Here is a 16,877-nt window from a genome sequence, read left to right on the forward strand (position 1 = left end):
TACTCTTCTTTTTTCCTTTCAATCAATTAAAGATTTATATATTTTATAAAAACAAAAAATGTCAAATTGTATATAATTTGTATCCCTAAAACATAACAATCTATCTCATGTCCCATGCCCTCTTCTTAAAGCATTTAGTTGTTGGAGTCTTTAACATGATAGAGCACCATGAAAATCCACACCATTAAGTGTGCAAATATCCATCAAAAGTCCAGCTCTTACTCCTACAATTTGGGTTATGATACCATATATATTGATAAAGGACTCATAAAAAAGTTATCTATGTAGATGTATCATTGCTGGTGTTTTTATCATTTCATATATTGTCTTAAAAATTGCTATAACAACCTAACAAGGGAGTATTTGGTTAAGAAGCCTTAATTGTTTCATAAATATAGCTATTTTATTAAACCACGGGTTTACTAGATAGGATTATTTTTTAAGGGGCTTTTAAGATTCTTCCCCTGCCCTTTCAGTCTTTCACCGTTGTCGGGAGCCACACCACCTTTTGAATTTAAAGAACCAAAGGAGCATGAGTCATATATTCCATGTATATTAAATTATGGGTTTCCTGAGTAGGATTATTTTTTGTGGTGCTTTTAAGATATTTTCCCTTTTTTACTAGTTTTTGTTCGTTGCTTTGATTTTAATAATTGCAAAATAGCGAGGGAACTCCAGAACTCCAGAACTCCAGAAAGGAATGCTAGGGTTAGAATAGATCACAAGATATTTTTCGTTTCATGTATCTCCATTTGAATCGATTGGCTGTGTTTGGTATGCATTCTGGTTCAATGTCGCATTATTGAACTATAAAAACAATTATTTTTATCATTTGAGAATGCAAAATCAACCCAAAATGCATTCCAATAATGTATACCAAACGCAGCCTATAACTATTGTATGTTGTCATGGTCGAAGGATCAAGGGAAGAGGTGGGGTAAAGAAATGATATCAATGCTCTACATGCTAAATTCCATTTTTGCCCTTTCCTGATTTGCTTTAATTATTAAAAGATTGGAATCTCGTTAGACACGTGATCTGACCCTTCGATTATAGCAAAAAAAAAAGATATTTTGAACTTTTATTAATAAGGGATGAGAAGTAAGGATGAGACTCACTGTTTCAAGAGTCTAACCATAACGTCAAATTACCGTTGATGAAAAAATACTACCCTAACCCTGATTGATCTTCATTTTACTGCAAAATATATTAACCTTGAATTGATAAAGTTACGAGGTTAATGAATCCCTAACCCTCTATCGACCAAGTTTACTCAACTCAGATCAACTCAACTCAACTCTATTGTTCTAGCCACATGGTTTGGCCAGGCTTACATAAAATTTGAAGCTCTCTTCCCACAAGAAATTAATGGGAATTTTTGCTTCTGGGTTGGCACATATCCATAAATGGGTAAGCCTACTGCACATATTTTACTCATTTGAAGAACTTCAAGATAGATTGGATTAAATTTAACTGCTACACTTGTAGAAGGAATGTGCCCATAGCAAAGGAAATGAGATCTTAAAAGGTATTTTAGAAAATACTAAAACTTAGAGGAGGGCTTTTATGAACCGAAACAGAAGCAGACTAGCAGGAACATTCCTTCTACAAGTGTAGCAACACATTTTTTTCCGGATAGATTCGACACGAAATAATATTTTCACTTGCACGCCCTTGAAGGGGTTAGAATAACTTGTACATGCGTGCATGCTACGCGTACGGTCAAGTGCCGATATTAATTATCCCACATTTGTAAAACAAAAGAATAAGATGAACAATCATGATTGATCTTAAATGAATTGAGACTTAAAAGGTTAATACATGACAGATAAAACTTTATGACTTCCAAGACAGTTATGTTCAAATGTGTACTGAATGAGCAATGGCCTATAAGAAAGAGAGGTAAAGCTAAATTATTTTTTGGAGAAGCTCTTGAGGAATGATCCACTCTTGGTAAGCTCCCGTAATGGTTTGTCTGTAAACCTGATCATGTTATAGGCTAGAGCTCCAAGAATGGTGCCGATGGGGGGGCCTAGTAAGTAAACCCAAATCCCTTTGTAGTTGCGCATAATAATAGCAGGACCGAGACTCCTTGCAGGGTTCATGGAAGCTCCGGACACTGGCCTGCAAATTAGCATATATGCCATTTAATTTTTTTCTTCTTCTTCATTAGGTTCAGAAAATATGAAAATCTAAGAATGTTTTTGGTATTCATTCATAAAATAGATTCTGGGTCTAGAACGTATTATGAAATCCAATTCTTCTCTAATCTATTTGAGAATATGTACCAAACACAACCTTAAGAACTAAAGATTGACTAAAAAGAGAGCATAAGAATGAGGACTTACCCAGCAACCAATACATTTAACAGTATTGTCATTCCGACTGCAATTCCAGCAAGTTCTCCAATCTGAAAAATCATGTTTCGAAATCAAAGTCCACACAATTTTAATTCCAGTCATAGTTGAAGGTTGTTTTTGGTATGTATTCTCGGAATAGATTCTAGGTTTAGAATGCGATCTGAAAATCAATTCTTCTCCATTTTCTAGCTTCAGAATGCATTCTAGACCTAGAATCTAATATTAAGTTGATATCACCAAGGAAAAAAAAGGTAGAGTTGCTAACCGCTCTGTTATCCGTAGCAACGCCGGAAATGACAAACATCAACAGGAAGGAGATGATAATCTCCATGGCTAGAGATTGAAGATTAGAACCAGTGGGAATTGTACCAAAGAAATGCTTCTGTTGGATATCAAACGCTAAGGACAAGGTGCCACTGGCGAAGATTGATCCTAATATTTGAGCAACCATGTATAGAGGCACCTGAATGTACAATAGCTTGAATATCATACTATCAAGTCTACAAAATATCAAAGCAAAAATATTAATTTCACAAACGACAAACTTTCCTCTACCCGTAGTGAATGGGAGAGGATTGTGGGGGCTAGGAGCTAGGAGGGGTTGTGAACCCTAGGGTGATGGGTGAACTGTTCTCTATGAGCGGAGAGAAGCTCAGTCCTTCCACAAATGACAATTTAACAGTTAAAGCATAGTTGGACGATTGGGTTGATTGGGACGAGTCACCCGAGTCGAGTCAAAAATTTTGGAAAACTTGGTCAAGAATCGTATAGACTAGATCAAGGCAAAAAATTGGCGAGACTAGGTTATAAACCGTCTGAGTCAAATAAGACTTGATATTTTTACCCGAGTTATGATAAACACGATGAGTTTTTTAAAACACCATAAAGTCGGTTCACTTAGAAACTAAGTTGAGTAAAATAGTAAATCTATATTCTAAAACATTAAGAAACACTCAAATCCTCTATTCCCTTCTCTTTTTCAATGGTTTAAATTAAAAAATGCATTGATATGTGGGTCCTTAAATTATTTTTTCTGGTTTTCCAATATTTTTCTATATTTTCTATGTTTTATTAATCTATACATATTTATGGTATTAAAAAATTAAAAAACATGATTCGCCTTGACCAGATTTGACAAGACCAAGTCACCAGGTTTTCTGAAAGATGAATTGAACTAGAATTACTTCGTTTTACCAAAAAAAATTATAATTATTCTTGGTAAGACCTTTTGCAAGGCCTTAATGTCTACGCATGGCGAAACAAGAAAACAAATTTTTTGGGTAGGTATGTCTCAACAGGGTCCTCACACGCATGACTAGTTTTAGACAAGGGAGTATGTGGATGACACCTCTGTAGGTATATTTAGAACTTAACACCTACTTTTAGTTATCCCTTATCTTATACTAAAAAGTTTATAAAAAAAATTTCAAAAAATAATTTGAAAGTGATATATCTTTATCTTATCATCAAAAGGTGTTATTGTCATGTACATATTTCAAGTATATTTATATAAAAAGATAATATTTATCCTTATTAGAAAAAAACCTACAGAAAATACTAAAAGGATAAGAAATTAATTGACACCTTAAGGAATGCCGATAACAAAAACCCTTTAAACAAATTCAAGTTGACCACATGACAGATAAAGAAAAAATGTTGTAGAAATAATTCAAAATATTAAATTTCAAAAAATATTTTAAGACAAATGGATAACTATAAAAGAAGGAAACTATCACTACATACCAAAGTATATATGATTTTTTACAAGTAACGTATCCAAATACCCAATATCCCATATCCAATCATTGAAATTGCCAAATCATTTTCTCAAGTGGTAAAAATAAGTGGGTTGGATCATGGAGGAAGGCTTCCTAGGTAGGTCGGTAAAGGAGCATTAGACATATTATATCAGTTCAATAATTGTGCAAATATCTTTTATGCAAGAATAAAAATATGCAAAAGAAGGTGAGATTAACCTTTCAAACTTGCGTAAGTATTGAATTAGTGCTAATAAACTTGATTATAAATTTTGTTGTGTTTAAGAGGACAAAACGGAGGAATTGTTGAGTGAAATTTTTTAGTTTTGTGCCTCAATTATTTTGGTTCTTTCAGCTAAAGCACATACTAGTCAAGGATTTGAATTTTCTTTTAAGTTAGATTTGTTGTTTTTACATTTTTAATTTATTGAAATAAAATTCTATTAAAAATAGCAGACATACGCATTTTGTGGCCAATTTCAAGGGTTTATCAATGAAGGATCAATTGAAAAACAAAGTAGTTTTTTTATACGAGAGTGTAACCTACTCCCATGTGTCTATCTCTCTGTTCTTCAAAACAAGGTGGGAGAGTCGCAAAAGTATCTTTTCATATCGAAAGAAGATAGCTAAACAGACTCGTGGGAGTGCTGGCATATGCCATACTTCCTCCTCAATTGGATTATACCATTAAATCAAAATTTAGAAATATTTACTAAGAACTATGGTAAAGTTGTGTTCATGATTTGTTTTTGTGGTAGATTTGAATTTAAGGATGATGAAAAATTCAACTCCAAATCAATTATGGGTTTTTTTATTTTGTGGTAAACAATCAATTATGGGTTGGAAACCTACTAATCTTTATGATTTGTTTTTATGGTAGATTTGACTATAAGAATGATGAAAAATTCAACTCTAACTCATTAGAGACCTACTAAATAGACTTTGTAGGCGAAAAGCCAATATATTTTTATATTATATTTAGTTAATTTCATATTTTATTGAAATAATGCATTAAAATATGAGAAAAAAAAAAACTCCGAATGACCCTACGATTGGACTCTTGAACAATAACTTTCATCATTAAACTCCCAAATTGAACACTTGAACGATGGATTTCATCATTAAACTCCCACCTCTATTGTGGTTCAAGCGATTTTTTCTTCCCTAAATAAGTTGAAAATTTTCATTTCGGAACCAATCCAAAGTACAAACCGGTCACCCCAACAGAAATTTTCATCTAATTAATTAAAACCGACCCCACATATAGACTTTTGTTTTCTTGAGTTAGAAACTTGTCGGCATGGGTTATGTTATATTTGGTTCAAAAGAAAATACTATGACTGGTGGGAGGACAAAATGATCACCCTCCAATACATGAAATGGTGCCAAAATCAATGCAACTATAGATTGGATTACCGGAATAATAATCTTTCCGGCTAAACCAGACCAGACTGGTGATTTAGAACTTAGAACAAAAACAACTAACAGAGAAAACGAGTGAAAATGGGAAAATCTTAACAGACCTGAGCCCAAGGGAAATGGCGGAAGATAGCAAAGGTGACAGTGACTGCCGGATTGAAATGGGCACCGGAGATATGACCAACGGAGTAAACCATGACCATCACTATCAAACCCCAGGTAACACAGATCCCTGGAAACGTAACCGATCCATATATCTTATTAACCACCACCGATCCACATCCGGCGAAGATCACAAAGTAAGTTCCGATCACCTCTGCAATAAACTGAAAGATCACCCAATTCACGATTCACAGAAAAAATTCAAAAAAATCGTTTCTTTCTTCATTCAAGTAATTAAGGTAAGAGACAGAGCACGTAGAAGTACCTTCTGGGTCAGAACAACAACGGCAGAAGATGAACAAACCCTGTTATCGCTATCTTTGTTGGTTGTCACAGACTGAGTGCCTCCTTCTATATCACCTTCTTCGATGTAATCAGCCATTCTCAACTATATTGTTCCTTTTCTCAGTTTTCTGTACGAGTATACTCTGTTTTTGTGTTCAAACTTGAAGGGTTTGGAAATACAAATTAAAACGGCAAGAACGAGGAAGGTTAGATATTTATATAAGGTGGTGGATGAATTTAAGGGGAAGGTTTTAATGGTTATGGAAGTTAACGTGTAATGTGGCGTAATCTGATGATCTGGTAAACTAATCCGTCTCTTCGTTTAAAAAACAAAAAAGGAAAAAGGGAAGTTTCCTTTTATTTTTTTAGAGAGGTGTAAATGCGTACAGTTAATCAATTGGTCACGAGACGGTGAGTAATAGGGGAGAAATTTGTGATAGGAATATATGCAGGAACTAGCAACTCTTTTCCTCGAACATCAGCGAGGGCTCAATCCAGAGAGAGAGAGAGAGAGAGAGAGAGAGACAAAGAGAGAAGGAGGAGAAGAATGGAAACTAGAAGTTTAACGAATTTAACAGTGGGCGGTCAAACTTCAGAGGAGGTTTATTTTTTGGAAACAAAGACGGGTAAGAGTAGTGCTAGCCATGAAAGAATCATAAATGGAGTTTCCATGAATTGGGCGTCATTTAAGACTGGACTTCAATTTCGTGACTCTTACCGGAATTTTTGTTCTTTCTCTTTTTGGAGTCACAGGTGAGAAAGTCTAGAAGGGCACCTAAGTTCTTCCACGGAATTTAGTGATCATAATTTCATAGTTTGGGAATTTGCACTATACTTATCCAAAAAATTTAAGCCTTCTACGGTTCCACCACATGTCATATAGGTAGTAAATTCTTGAATCTACCGGCTAAAATTTAGGAAAAAAGAGGATCCTGATCCTCTATTGCGCAGACACAGCAAGGCGAGAAAGTAAGGCAGCAGACACAGCAAGGTGGGAAATAACTGCCTTACTCCCATTTAAGCAAGGTGCTCGGACTGAAGTAAGGTGGTCATTTCCTGCCTTGTTGCATTTGCGCAGCATGGCCCTGTTGGGCAGCTTGGCAGTAGAGGATCCAAATGCAAAAAGAGAACACTGCCTGCATGAAAACCTGGGAGCACGCATAGGTATCCAAGGGGAGGGGTGGGTTGGTCATTTTACAATTTCATATGAGAAGGCATAAGAGGACAGTGTGGGCAGTTTTCTCTTTCATCTTCATATGTATGTATGTTTATATGTAATAAACCCAAAATCACATCGGCCAATTGTGAGCCGCCATGTGTCTCGGCCCAAGTAGGAAGACCATCCCAAGGCCAGCCACCTTGTATCTCACTTGATTAGCCCGAATGGGAAAGGACCAACAAGGAAGTCCAAGGACCAAGTCCAGGTACTATGGGCTAACCTGGGAGCACGCATAGGTATCCAAGGGGAGGGGTGGGTTGGTCATTTTACAATTTCATATGAGAAGGCATAAGAGGACAGTGTGGGCAGTTTTCTCTTTCATCTCCATATGTATGTATGTTTATATGTAATAAACCCAAAATCACACCGGCCAATCGTGAGCCGCCATGTGTCTTGGCCCAAGTAGGAAGACCATCCCAAGGCCAACCACTTTACATCTCACTTGATTAGCCCAAATGGGAAAGGACCAACAAGGAAGTCCAAGGACCAAATCCAGGTACTACGGGCTACTACCACCAATGACCAAGTTCAAATGCTACGGGCTACTACCACCAATGACCAAGTCCAAGTGCTACGGGTTACTACCATCAACGACCAAGTCCAGGTACTACAGGCTACTACCATCAACGACCAAGTCCAGGTACTACACGCGGGCTACTACAATCAACGACAAGATATGCATCACCTTATCAGTTGAGGGTACCACCTTCCAAAGGTACAATTCCAGACGGACTCATGCACCAAGGACCTTATCCAATATACGATGGTGCATGCATGTCTATCTACCGAGAACATCCTCCCTACTGGGACTCTACCTCCCATGGGAGAGCAACCAACCAGGAGATGAATCCTACCAACTAGGAACGTCTATCTATTATGAGGACTACTCATTACCAACTGGGACTTTCCATACCGTCACATTCCACTATAAATTCTAAGGTACTCTACCCCATTAACCCATCTTGAATTCTAACTATTCATCTGTTTGCTCAGTGAGATCTAACTTAGGCATCGGAGAGTCTTAGGCCCGAATCACACCAGTTCTCCTTTGTCACCCAGGTCCTTTTGCAGGTTACGACACTCGAAGGGACCACCAGGCGATTTCTTGACGCAACAGACATCAACATGGATTTGATTTTTTTATTTCACAGGGCGAGATAGTAATTTCGTGCGCTCCTATGTCTAGGCGTAGGGTCCACGCGACAATGCAACATTCTTTTCCCCTAGCCCTAGGTATGTATATAGAAGAGGTTTCTTAGGATTTACCAAAAACAAAAAAGTTCCCCTACGACACTAGATTATAATTTCTCAACAATAAGCATCGAGGGTGACAAAAAAGTCCAATAGAGGGACACTTAATGTAGAAAGAGGGTATGGGGTCCATGGGAGGAATGTGAGAGACTCTGAAAGAAATCTAATGTTATGAGTTTCTTTTTCCCAAATATATAATTAATGGGCACGAGATCGCTGCTTGGTCATGCAACCCTTGCACCAGCATGAGTACCAATGAGAGCACGTATAGGGGCATCAACATGGAAGGGGTTTTTGAATTCAAGAGGGAGTGGGCGGTAATTTAGGAACCACCTGACCAAACAACGTTCTTTTTCCCATAATTTATATTTGGAGAAAGGAAGCAAAACCCTTTTTTATTTTTTCCAATGAAAATAAAATGTTTTTTTTTCCCACATCAGTACTTGAAAAAAAAAATATGTAAAACGATTGACAGTTTTTGATAATTGACATAATAATGCATCATTTTTAAATTATTTTTTGAAACCCTTTTATACTTTTAACTTAAACAACATTAGGAATAAAACAAAATGCAATTAAAAGACCTTAAAAAGAAGGGGCCAACAGTCAAGTTATACAGGCACCCATAAAGAATGCCTTTTATGCTTGCATAATTTCAAACTGGGTCTATCAATGGTGTGGGCTGACATATTTTGACAATTTGATTCTTTTCCCCTTAAAATATGGCAATAAATTAACCCCATATATATATATATATATATGGTCTATCAATGGTATGGGCTGACATATTTTGACAATTTGATTCTTTTCCCCTTAAAATATGGCAATAAATTAACCCCAATATATATAATATATATATATATATATGGTCTATCAATGGTATGGGCTGACATATTTTGACAATTTGATTCTTTTCCCCTTAAAATATGGCAACAAATTAATCCTAAAAATATATATATATATATGGCAAGAATATAATACGTAGGATAGATAGTTTCACCTAAAAATAAGGGGATTTACATGATGTGATAGCATATAGTTTCACCTAAAAATATATATATGGTATTTTATATAAATTTCTATATTACCATTTTTGCTTCCTTACACGACAAAAAAGATCACCCTTATTGTATATAGAAAGAAAATTTTGGCATAGAGAGCAATGTTCCCTTGGGGTCCTCCTCAACCAAAAGCTTTAGACTAAGATCAGGGTGAAGGTCATCTATACACATTGAGAAGTCATTTACAGTTGACAAAAGGGCTGCCAAGGATATCTACACAAAAATACATTTGTTCTAACTCTAAAATCAAAATATCAAATCCCCTAAAGACAGACCTTGAGATGAGAATCTCTAATATACTAGAAGACCCAATACACCATGGGGCCCTTTGGAGTCAGAATAGAACAATGACCTAACAACAGGATTTATACATTTTTCCATTTATAGGAATGATTAGGTTCTACATCTTTGCATCTTTTTGTTATTTGTCTAATGGGGTCTTGTATGGGCGCTAGATTGGATCAGCCTAAATAAAGGGTTTGATCTAATACATTCCATCAGCTTTGGAGCTTTTTACGTATCGATCACGTACCTAACACTTTTTTATTCCACTTGATATGTCCCATAGCAAATATGCTGTCCATTCAGCCAACTCTTCAGTTGATCCAAATTGATCCCCCACTGATTCTGAAAAATTGAATCTTTAATTCCCTGTACATAATATCAATTAACTCCCCATTCATGTAAGATTGCTCTTCCAGGGTTAAATTCAGAACCCAAACCAAACAGAGCTAACTGTGGTGAAAAGCCTGGGAATTGGGGTTAGTCCGAACCGAATTGCGTCTCTGGTAGGCGTGGTTTTAGTTATTGATATCGAATCAGCCGATACATATCAATATCGGTTGGTGAAACAGCCATGAACCCTAGATTTTTAGGTAAAAAGGTGAACTTTCGAAAAATCAGTTCCATTGGATATAAAGAATTGTTGACCTTTCCGTAGCTACAGAGCTTCCATTGATGCTTCTGTAACTACTCTCTTTTTATTTCAGTGATACTTTATTTGTTGACGTAATCTATATAGATTCCTTCTACCAAAAACAAAAATCTATATAGATTCCTTTTGTTCCCTGAAGATTCTCCATGCTAATTGAAAAAACCATCAACCACAAAAAAAAAAAAAAAGCTTTATGGAAACTTGGAAAGGTTTAGACAACGTTAGCTTAACTTCCAATGTAGAGACTTCTTACCTCATTCAATTTCTGTCTTGTTTTTGTTAGGTTATGCATTTAATCAGTTAGTTTAGCTAACATCATCTCCTTTAGTCGTTCTTCTGTCTCAAAAGGATTTCAATCTCATCTCAGTGGCCCTTATGTGAAGTGACAAAGTCCAATTAGTCCATGTTTTGTTGATGAAGATTTGCCATGTTTATGTAGTGTGGCAACTGTAGAACCAGAAAAGGAAAGAAAGACCCTTTAACTGCTCAGGAAACAGTTTAAGAATACATTTCTTATACTACAAACCAATAAAACAACCATGCTTACACTTCTAAGTATTGACAATTACCAGTCACCCGACCTCATAGCCTGGACTGGCTTTCTTTTTCACGATCTTATTTCTTCACTATGGATAATTTGATGACCCACACTCTGAGAAAGCATAATGCCGACAACCAAAGCAATCATTTTGAAGAAACTTTGGCAGTGCAGTTTGAGAGAGATCGATCTTTTGGGGTACACACCAATGCCCTCTTCTGTAAATGTCTCAAGCTTTGTTCCATGCTAACTTGCACCATCTCGGCTAGCATCTTCTGTGCTTTTCCACCTCTATCTTCACCATCAATCTGAGAGACAATATTGTAGACAATGTTCTCTAGCGTGTCGGCATGAAATTCAGTCCTCCGGTAGGGAGAATCTCTCAATAACCCCAACAGGGTCTGTGCTTTTGACTGAGACTTTGGTGTCCCCTGGACTGTGAGCTCAAGAAGACCAGGAATGACACCTTCCCTAAGAATTGGTTCTCTATACCTATGTCGATCACTCTCGCACATTGTCAGAAGTGCACCAACTGCATGCTCTCGGCTTTGTAGTGAACCACTCTCTAGTACTTCAACCACTGCAAGCACTCCACCTTCTTCAGATGTCAATGCAGTTCTCCCCTCATCAAAACTTAACAAGGATTCTAAAAGCGCACTACATTTCTCTGCTGTTTTTGAAGATTTCCTGCAACTCTTAAGCAAGTTAACAAGCAGAGAGATGGCTTTTGCTGCAAGAATGATGCTGAGGTTCTCTGGGAGGGTAGAGAGATTGTATAATGCCATCAATCCATCTACCTTCGCTTGTGGACTTGCATCTCTGAGGATTTCAACAAGGAGAGGGATGGCACCAGAGGCACTGATTTTTGGCTTGTTGATGGCAGAAGCAGAGAGGGTTAGTAGAGCTGCAGTGGCATACTCCCGCAAATTGGAATCATTTGATTTTAGAAAACAGATGAGAGGTTGAAGGGCCCCAGCATTCACAATTGCAACCTTATTCCTGTAAGATGAAAGAGAGAGTCACACCTTACTGAGGACAAACTTAAGGAAAACAGGTGTATATACAACTAAATATCAAGTCTAGTTTCTCACTACAACAAGAATCAGCTAGCACAGTGAAAAGGGGAATGGAAGCTCTAAATAGTAGCAATTCATACTATAAATTAAAACCATGTGGACATGAATATCAAGATATAATGTGTAAATTAGTGGAAGAAAGAAAGAAGAAACATGATATATTCCAACCATGAAGTTGAATTATGCACTTTAAAAACAAAAAGTTCTTCACAGCGGTTTTTTGCATGGCAAGCTGTTGACTCTATACCAGTTTTGAGCAAATTTTTTTAAGCACAAGAAATCTAAACATTGAATAATTAACATCATTCTGGAAATATGAAATTTGGTTTTATCCCTATTCATTCAAGTCCATTGGCCTTTGACTGTCCTGATGGAAGATGTGTCTGTTATGCAGATATCTAGTCTAAAGTTTCAAACAGGTAAACCAATTCAGGTAGAACATGTGTTTCACCATGTTAATCTGGATTTTCCATTTCAAATGTCTTAAGAATCTATACAGGAATTGAGGATTTAAATCATGCTAGTGCAATAGTAATCAGCCAACAACAATAAAAGAAGCGGAATTTTAGCAAATTGCCAATGTGGATTCTGATTAATTAGTAATGGCACCATCATACCTAAACATGTGTTTCTAATACTTAAAAATTCAAATGGTTATCACAATTAACACAACAAAAGGATAGTTACATCTAAGGGAAACTGTAATTGCTCAAGATATTTCGATGACTGCTCCTTGAAATTACTTTAAATGAAAAATCCATTCCAAGTCATAAGCATTTTGCTAAACTTGTGTTTCATTCCTTCCCAAGGCACTCAAACATAGAAACACTTTTGCACGCATCTTTGTTTAACGCCGAAAAGATTAAGAGAGCACCAAAACACGACATTTCTCTCAATAAACCATGTGGTAGTTCTCTTTATTAGATATATCTTAATCATCCCAATCTATATCTAAGCAAGACAGACAGAGAAAATAGACTAAGGGGATCGGGCATATGAGTAAGTAAAATAACTGGATATGGGAACTGATTTACAGGATGAGGGAAACAGAACCTATTGAAAGGAAGGTGGTCTATTGTCATGAGTTATGACAGTCCAATTCAATATATAGCAAAGGCTAGTACAGAGCTTGCAAGACTGTAAATCCAGTTTGAGTTGATGATATTAAATGGCTTGACACAAAAGGCAGTTGGATCAGTGTTTTTCTTGTTAAGTGGGGAAATGTACTCTGTACTGCAGAATCACTTCCTTTGCTGATGATCATCACCTCTAGCGGTCCATAACACATAGATGGGTCTTGATATCTACATGAGTATAAAATATAACTAATTCATGAATATACAATAGATGGATCCCCTGCCTTGGTGCAATTGTAAGGTTGCTCCATTATCATCAAGTGGTCACGGGTTCGAGGTCGGGAAACAGCCTTTCTGCGAAAGCAGGGGTAAGGCTGTGTACATTATGACCCTCCCCAGACCCCGCAGTGGCGGGGAAAAATCTAGCACAAAATTAATCCGATGTACTAACTGAGAATTATAAAGAAACTGTCTTATCTAAGTTTTGGACATAATGATTTTTCACAGATCAGGGACTAGGATTCAGATTTTGCCACTGTACCCCTCCAGTTGTGTTTCAAAAGGGCCTTCACAAGCTATGAGCATAGTTGGCTAGATCAGCAAAGCTAACCAGAAGCACCCACTGTAAACATACATCCTGCGGCATATTAATTGGCAAGGATCATGAATTCGCTCAAAAGCGCGAGCAGTTACCATGAAGGCATGAAGTAACCCGGCTACGGCTTTTAAAAAAATTAGTTGCCTAGCTATTCTACGAGAAACAGGGCAAGAACAATTGTTCTTTTTCCTGGATTATGGGAGTGGAAAAGAGAGGATGGGAAGGGGGGGGGATTACCCAGAAATCTGAATAAGATGAACAGATCAGAGTGTAACATCTGATTCAATTTACATAACCAACTGTTCCTCTTGCCTACCTTTCTCTGAGTCCCCAAGGCCCAAACCATTGCCTATTCCTCTTGTAATGAAACATTTCGGATAAACAGAAATGACTAGATAAACATTCAATAATAATATTCTTCAATTCCGATGGTACAATGGAACAGGATAAGCCGCGGATTAGTTAAGAAAAAAGAGGAAGAGCAGAATACCTTCTACCTTGCAAGTAAAATTCAGTTCGAGCAGAAAAATCCGGCGGAAAGGAGAAAGTAACAGAGAAAAGCAAAAGAGGGAGAAAATGAGAAAAAAGATGAGTAACAACAGAAGTAAAAAACAATACACCTTCGAACCTCAACACCCAAAACCAATAAAGCATCGATTTTTATCATTAGAGACAACCCAAAACGAATCAAATTATTTATAAATGCAGCAACCAAAAAAAAAAAAAAAAACACCAAAAACAAAAAGAAAACGAATTGGCGAAGTGAGCGGAACTGGGAACTCACGTTTCATCCCTGACGGCAAGATTAAGGATCGCGAGAAGAGCAGCTTCGTAACAGTCCGGCGAGTCAGATCTAAGCATGGCAACGAGTGGCTCAATTGCGCCAGAAAAGTGACGACGAAACTTCAGAGACGTCTTCGTGAATCGTCTGATTTCTCTCGCAGCTTGAATCTTTGAATTTGGGTCGTCCGATTGGATGAACTCTATAGTTTGTTGTACGATTGGAGGAATTTTTATGGAATTTACACCGGAATCATTGCCGGGAAACTCATTTCCTGACTCCATCGCCTCTCTTCTTCTTCTTTTTCTTCACAACTACGCGAGAGACAGAGAGATGAGTCCAGAGAGAGAGAGAAAAAATCTGAGCGAGTATAGAGAGAGACGGAGAGAGAGAGAGAGAGAGAGAGAGAGAGAGACAGAGAGACAGAGAGAGAACGTGGCGTTAAGCAACAGTCGCAAAAGGCCTTTTCAACGGTTTCTACTGAAGAGTGGAGAGAGTTGGTTTGGTTCGGTAGAAGAAGCTACAGAGCCATCTCTTAGTTCTTATCTTACAAGCGAAGCCAATTTACTGTAATACCCTTATCTTTATACGATATTACATAAATATACCAGAATATCCTTTTCGCCTACGATACGATTTCCTTTCTTGTCTTCTACGTGAATTTTGTTCTCTAAAAAAAAAACATAAAAAAATCTACCATGATATTTTTGAATTAGGATCGTCTCGAGAGAGTGCGGAACACCCAGGGTGCTGCCAGCTGTTGGGCTTTGTCACACACATTCTTAGGTGTGTACCAAAATGTATGCAGCACAACTCAACCATTGAATACCCCCTGGTAGCACCCTGGGCGGGCTTTGTCACACACATTCTTAGGTGTGTACCAAAATGTATGCAGCACAACTCAACCATTGAATACCCCCTGGTAGCACCCTGGGCGTATATCTCCATTGAGACGAGCTAAATTCGATATTTTCTGGTTGAGAAAATCTTTCCTACATTCAAGGAATTGATATGAAAGTAGAAATATCTCTTCGCTTATTGTGATAAATGGTTTTCTTGGTAACTAGAGTATGATCAAATATTATCAACTTTTGCATCCTTAAGCCAGAGAGGAAATTAAAGATTTAGACAGGAAGCAGGTGGTGGGGGGAGGGTCTGAGTCTGAAAATGGAAAAAGGATTTTCCACCATTAATGGCCAAACGGCAATTAGCCATGCATTGTGCTTGACTGCTTCCACTTTTCAGGAATCTGGTGCTCAATGTATTCAAGATCTTTAGAAAGCAATGGAAAGCTTACTTTAACAATGCAGATATGTGTGTAATTATTTTAACCTTTGATTTTTTAGTTATAAAAAGGAACAATTCATTGTCACCAAAATAGTGAATTAAGAAATTGTAATCTTCTTTTACTTGTCTTTTATTTTAACTATTTTATCACTTGACAAACTCTATCGTACAAACCAAAAAACCCCAACTCATATAATAAAGTATGTATATTAAAAAAAAATTGTAAAAGAATTGAATAATGCAAATTTGAGCAACTTCAGTGGAAGGGGCCATGCATTTTGGCTAATTCTAGACATAGGATATCTAACCTAAGATAATTTGGCATAAAACAAATTAGAAGATATTGGTGACGATGGAAATATAAAATAGGAAAAAATAGATGTAATGTGACCTTCCTTCTATGTAATATGTATATTTAAAAAAGAAAAAATAATTTCCACATAGGCAGTGGGGAATCTCTCTCTCTTTCTTCTTGACATTTCAATTCACCCAAATTGGCTACATGGAGAATCTTTGCCCTATAAGAAAATGAGATTTTATGTAAAATAATGGTTGGTCATACATAGCTTCTCATTCAGTATTCATTTGTTTTTATTGTCACTTTATAAAAAGTGACGTGTTATTCTAACTTCGATTTTAATGAAAAGAATTTAATGATGGGGTTTATCTTTAGAATTTGACACGTTTTTTTAATTGCACTCATCTATTTTCAAATTGTTTTTAAAAGATGAGTACAAAAAGGTTTTCAAATTAAATATAGGGGTGTAAATGAATAGCCGAAATCCGTTTCCGTATCCGTGTCCGTATTCGTTTAGCACTATCCGATTCCGTCCGAAAGCTAAATGGATGTGGATACGGATAGACTATAGCTATCCAAAAAGTTATATAATTATATTTACATGTAAATGGATAAAATATCCAATCCGTATCCGTTTAGCACTATCCGAATCCATCCGATAGCTAATCGGATGCGGATGCGGATATAGCACTATCCGAGCCGAATCCAATCCATTTATAGCCCTAAATTTAAATAGGAAGTGGCATATCATTATATCATTATCAAGAGATGTCAT

General features: G+C 36.8%; 2 protein-coding genes across 2 annotated transcripts; both read right to left on the minus strand.

Annotated features, from left to right (window-relative positions):
• Nucleotides 1-1,905: 1,905 nt before the first annotated feature.
• On the minus strand, nucleotides 1,906-6,080 carry LOC122645350 (probable aquaporin NIP-type). Its single transcript, XM_043838662.1, has 5 exons — nucleotides 5,964-6,080; nucleotides 5,641-5,862; nucleotides 2,626-2,823; nucleotides 2,349-2,410; nucleotides 1,906-2,124 (listed from the first exon to the last, which is right to left on the minus strand). Exons 1-5 carry the CDS (start codon nucleotides 6,078-6,080, stop codon nucleotides 1,914-1,916), a joined length of 810 nt encoding a protein of 269 aa, XP_043694597.1. The 3' UTR covers nucleotides 1,906-1,913.
• Nucleotides 6,081-10,901: 4,821 nt separating this feature from the next.
• On the minus strand, nucleotides 10,902-14,861 carry LOC122646907 (U-box domain-containing protein 4-like). The gene is made up of 2 exons (XM_043840542.1): nucleotides 14,521-14,861; nucleotides 10,902-11,985 (listed from the first exon to the last, which is right to left on the minus strand). Exons 1-2 carry the CDS (start codon nucleotides 14,799-14,801, stop codon nucleotides 11,133-11,135), a joined length of 1,134 nt encoding a protein of 377 aa, XP_043696477.1. The 5' UTR covers nucleotides 14,802-14,861; the 3' UTR covers nucleotides 10,902-11,132.
• Nucleotides 14,862-16,877: the final 2,016 nt, after the last annotated feature.

The sequence above is a fragment of the Telopea speciosissima genome, chromosome 11 (genome assembly GCF_018873765.1).
Source record: "Telopea speciosissima isolate NSW1024214 ecotype Mountain lineage chromosome 11, Tspe_v1, whole genome shotgun sequence".
In the NCBI taxonomy this organism is placed as follows: Eukaryota; Viridiplantae; Streptophyta; class Magnoliopsida; order Proteales; family Proteaceae; genus Telopea; species Telopea speciosissima.

Coding starts and splice junctions, on each gene's coding strand:
- LOC122646907 (XM_043840542.1), bottom strand. CDS start 14,801: ATGGAGTCAGGAAATGAGTTTCCCGGCAATGATTCCGGTGTAAATTCC. Junction 11,986..14,520: donor CTTGCCGTCAGGGATGAAAC/GTGAGTTCCCAG, acceptor TTCATCTTACAG/GAATAAGGTTGCAATTGTGA.
- LOC122645350 (XM_043838662.1), bottom strand. CDS start 6,080: ATGGCTGATTACATCGAAGAAGGTGATATAGAAGGAGGCACTCAGTCT. Junction 2,824..5,640: donor GCCATTTCCCTTGGGCTCAG/GTCTGTTAAGAT, acceptor TTGTACATTCAG/GTGCCTCTATACATGGTTGC. Junction 2,125..2,348: donor TTAAATGTATTGGTTGCTGG/GTAAGTCCTCAT, acceptor GCTAATTTGCAG/GCCAGTGTCCGGAGCTTCCA.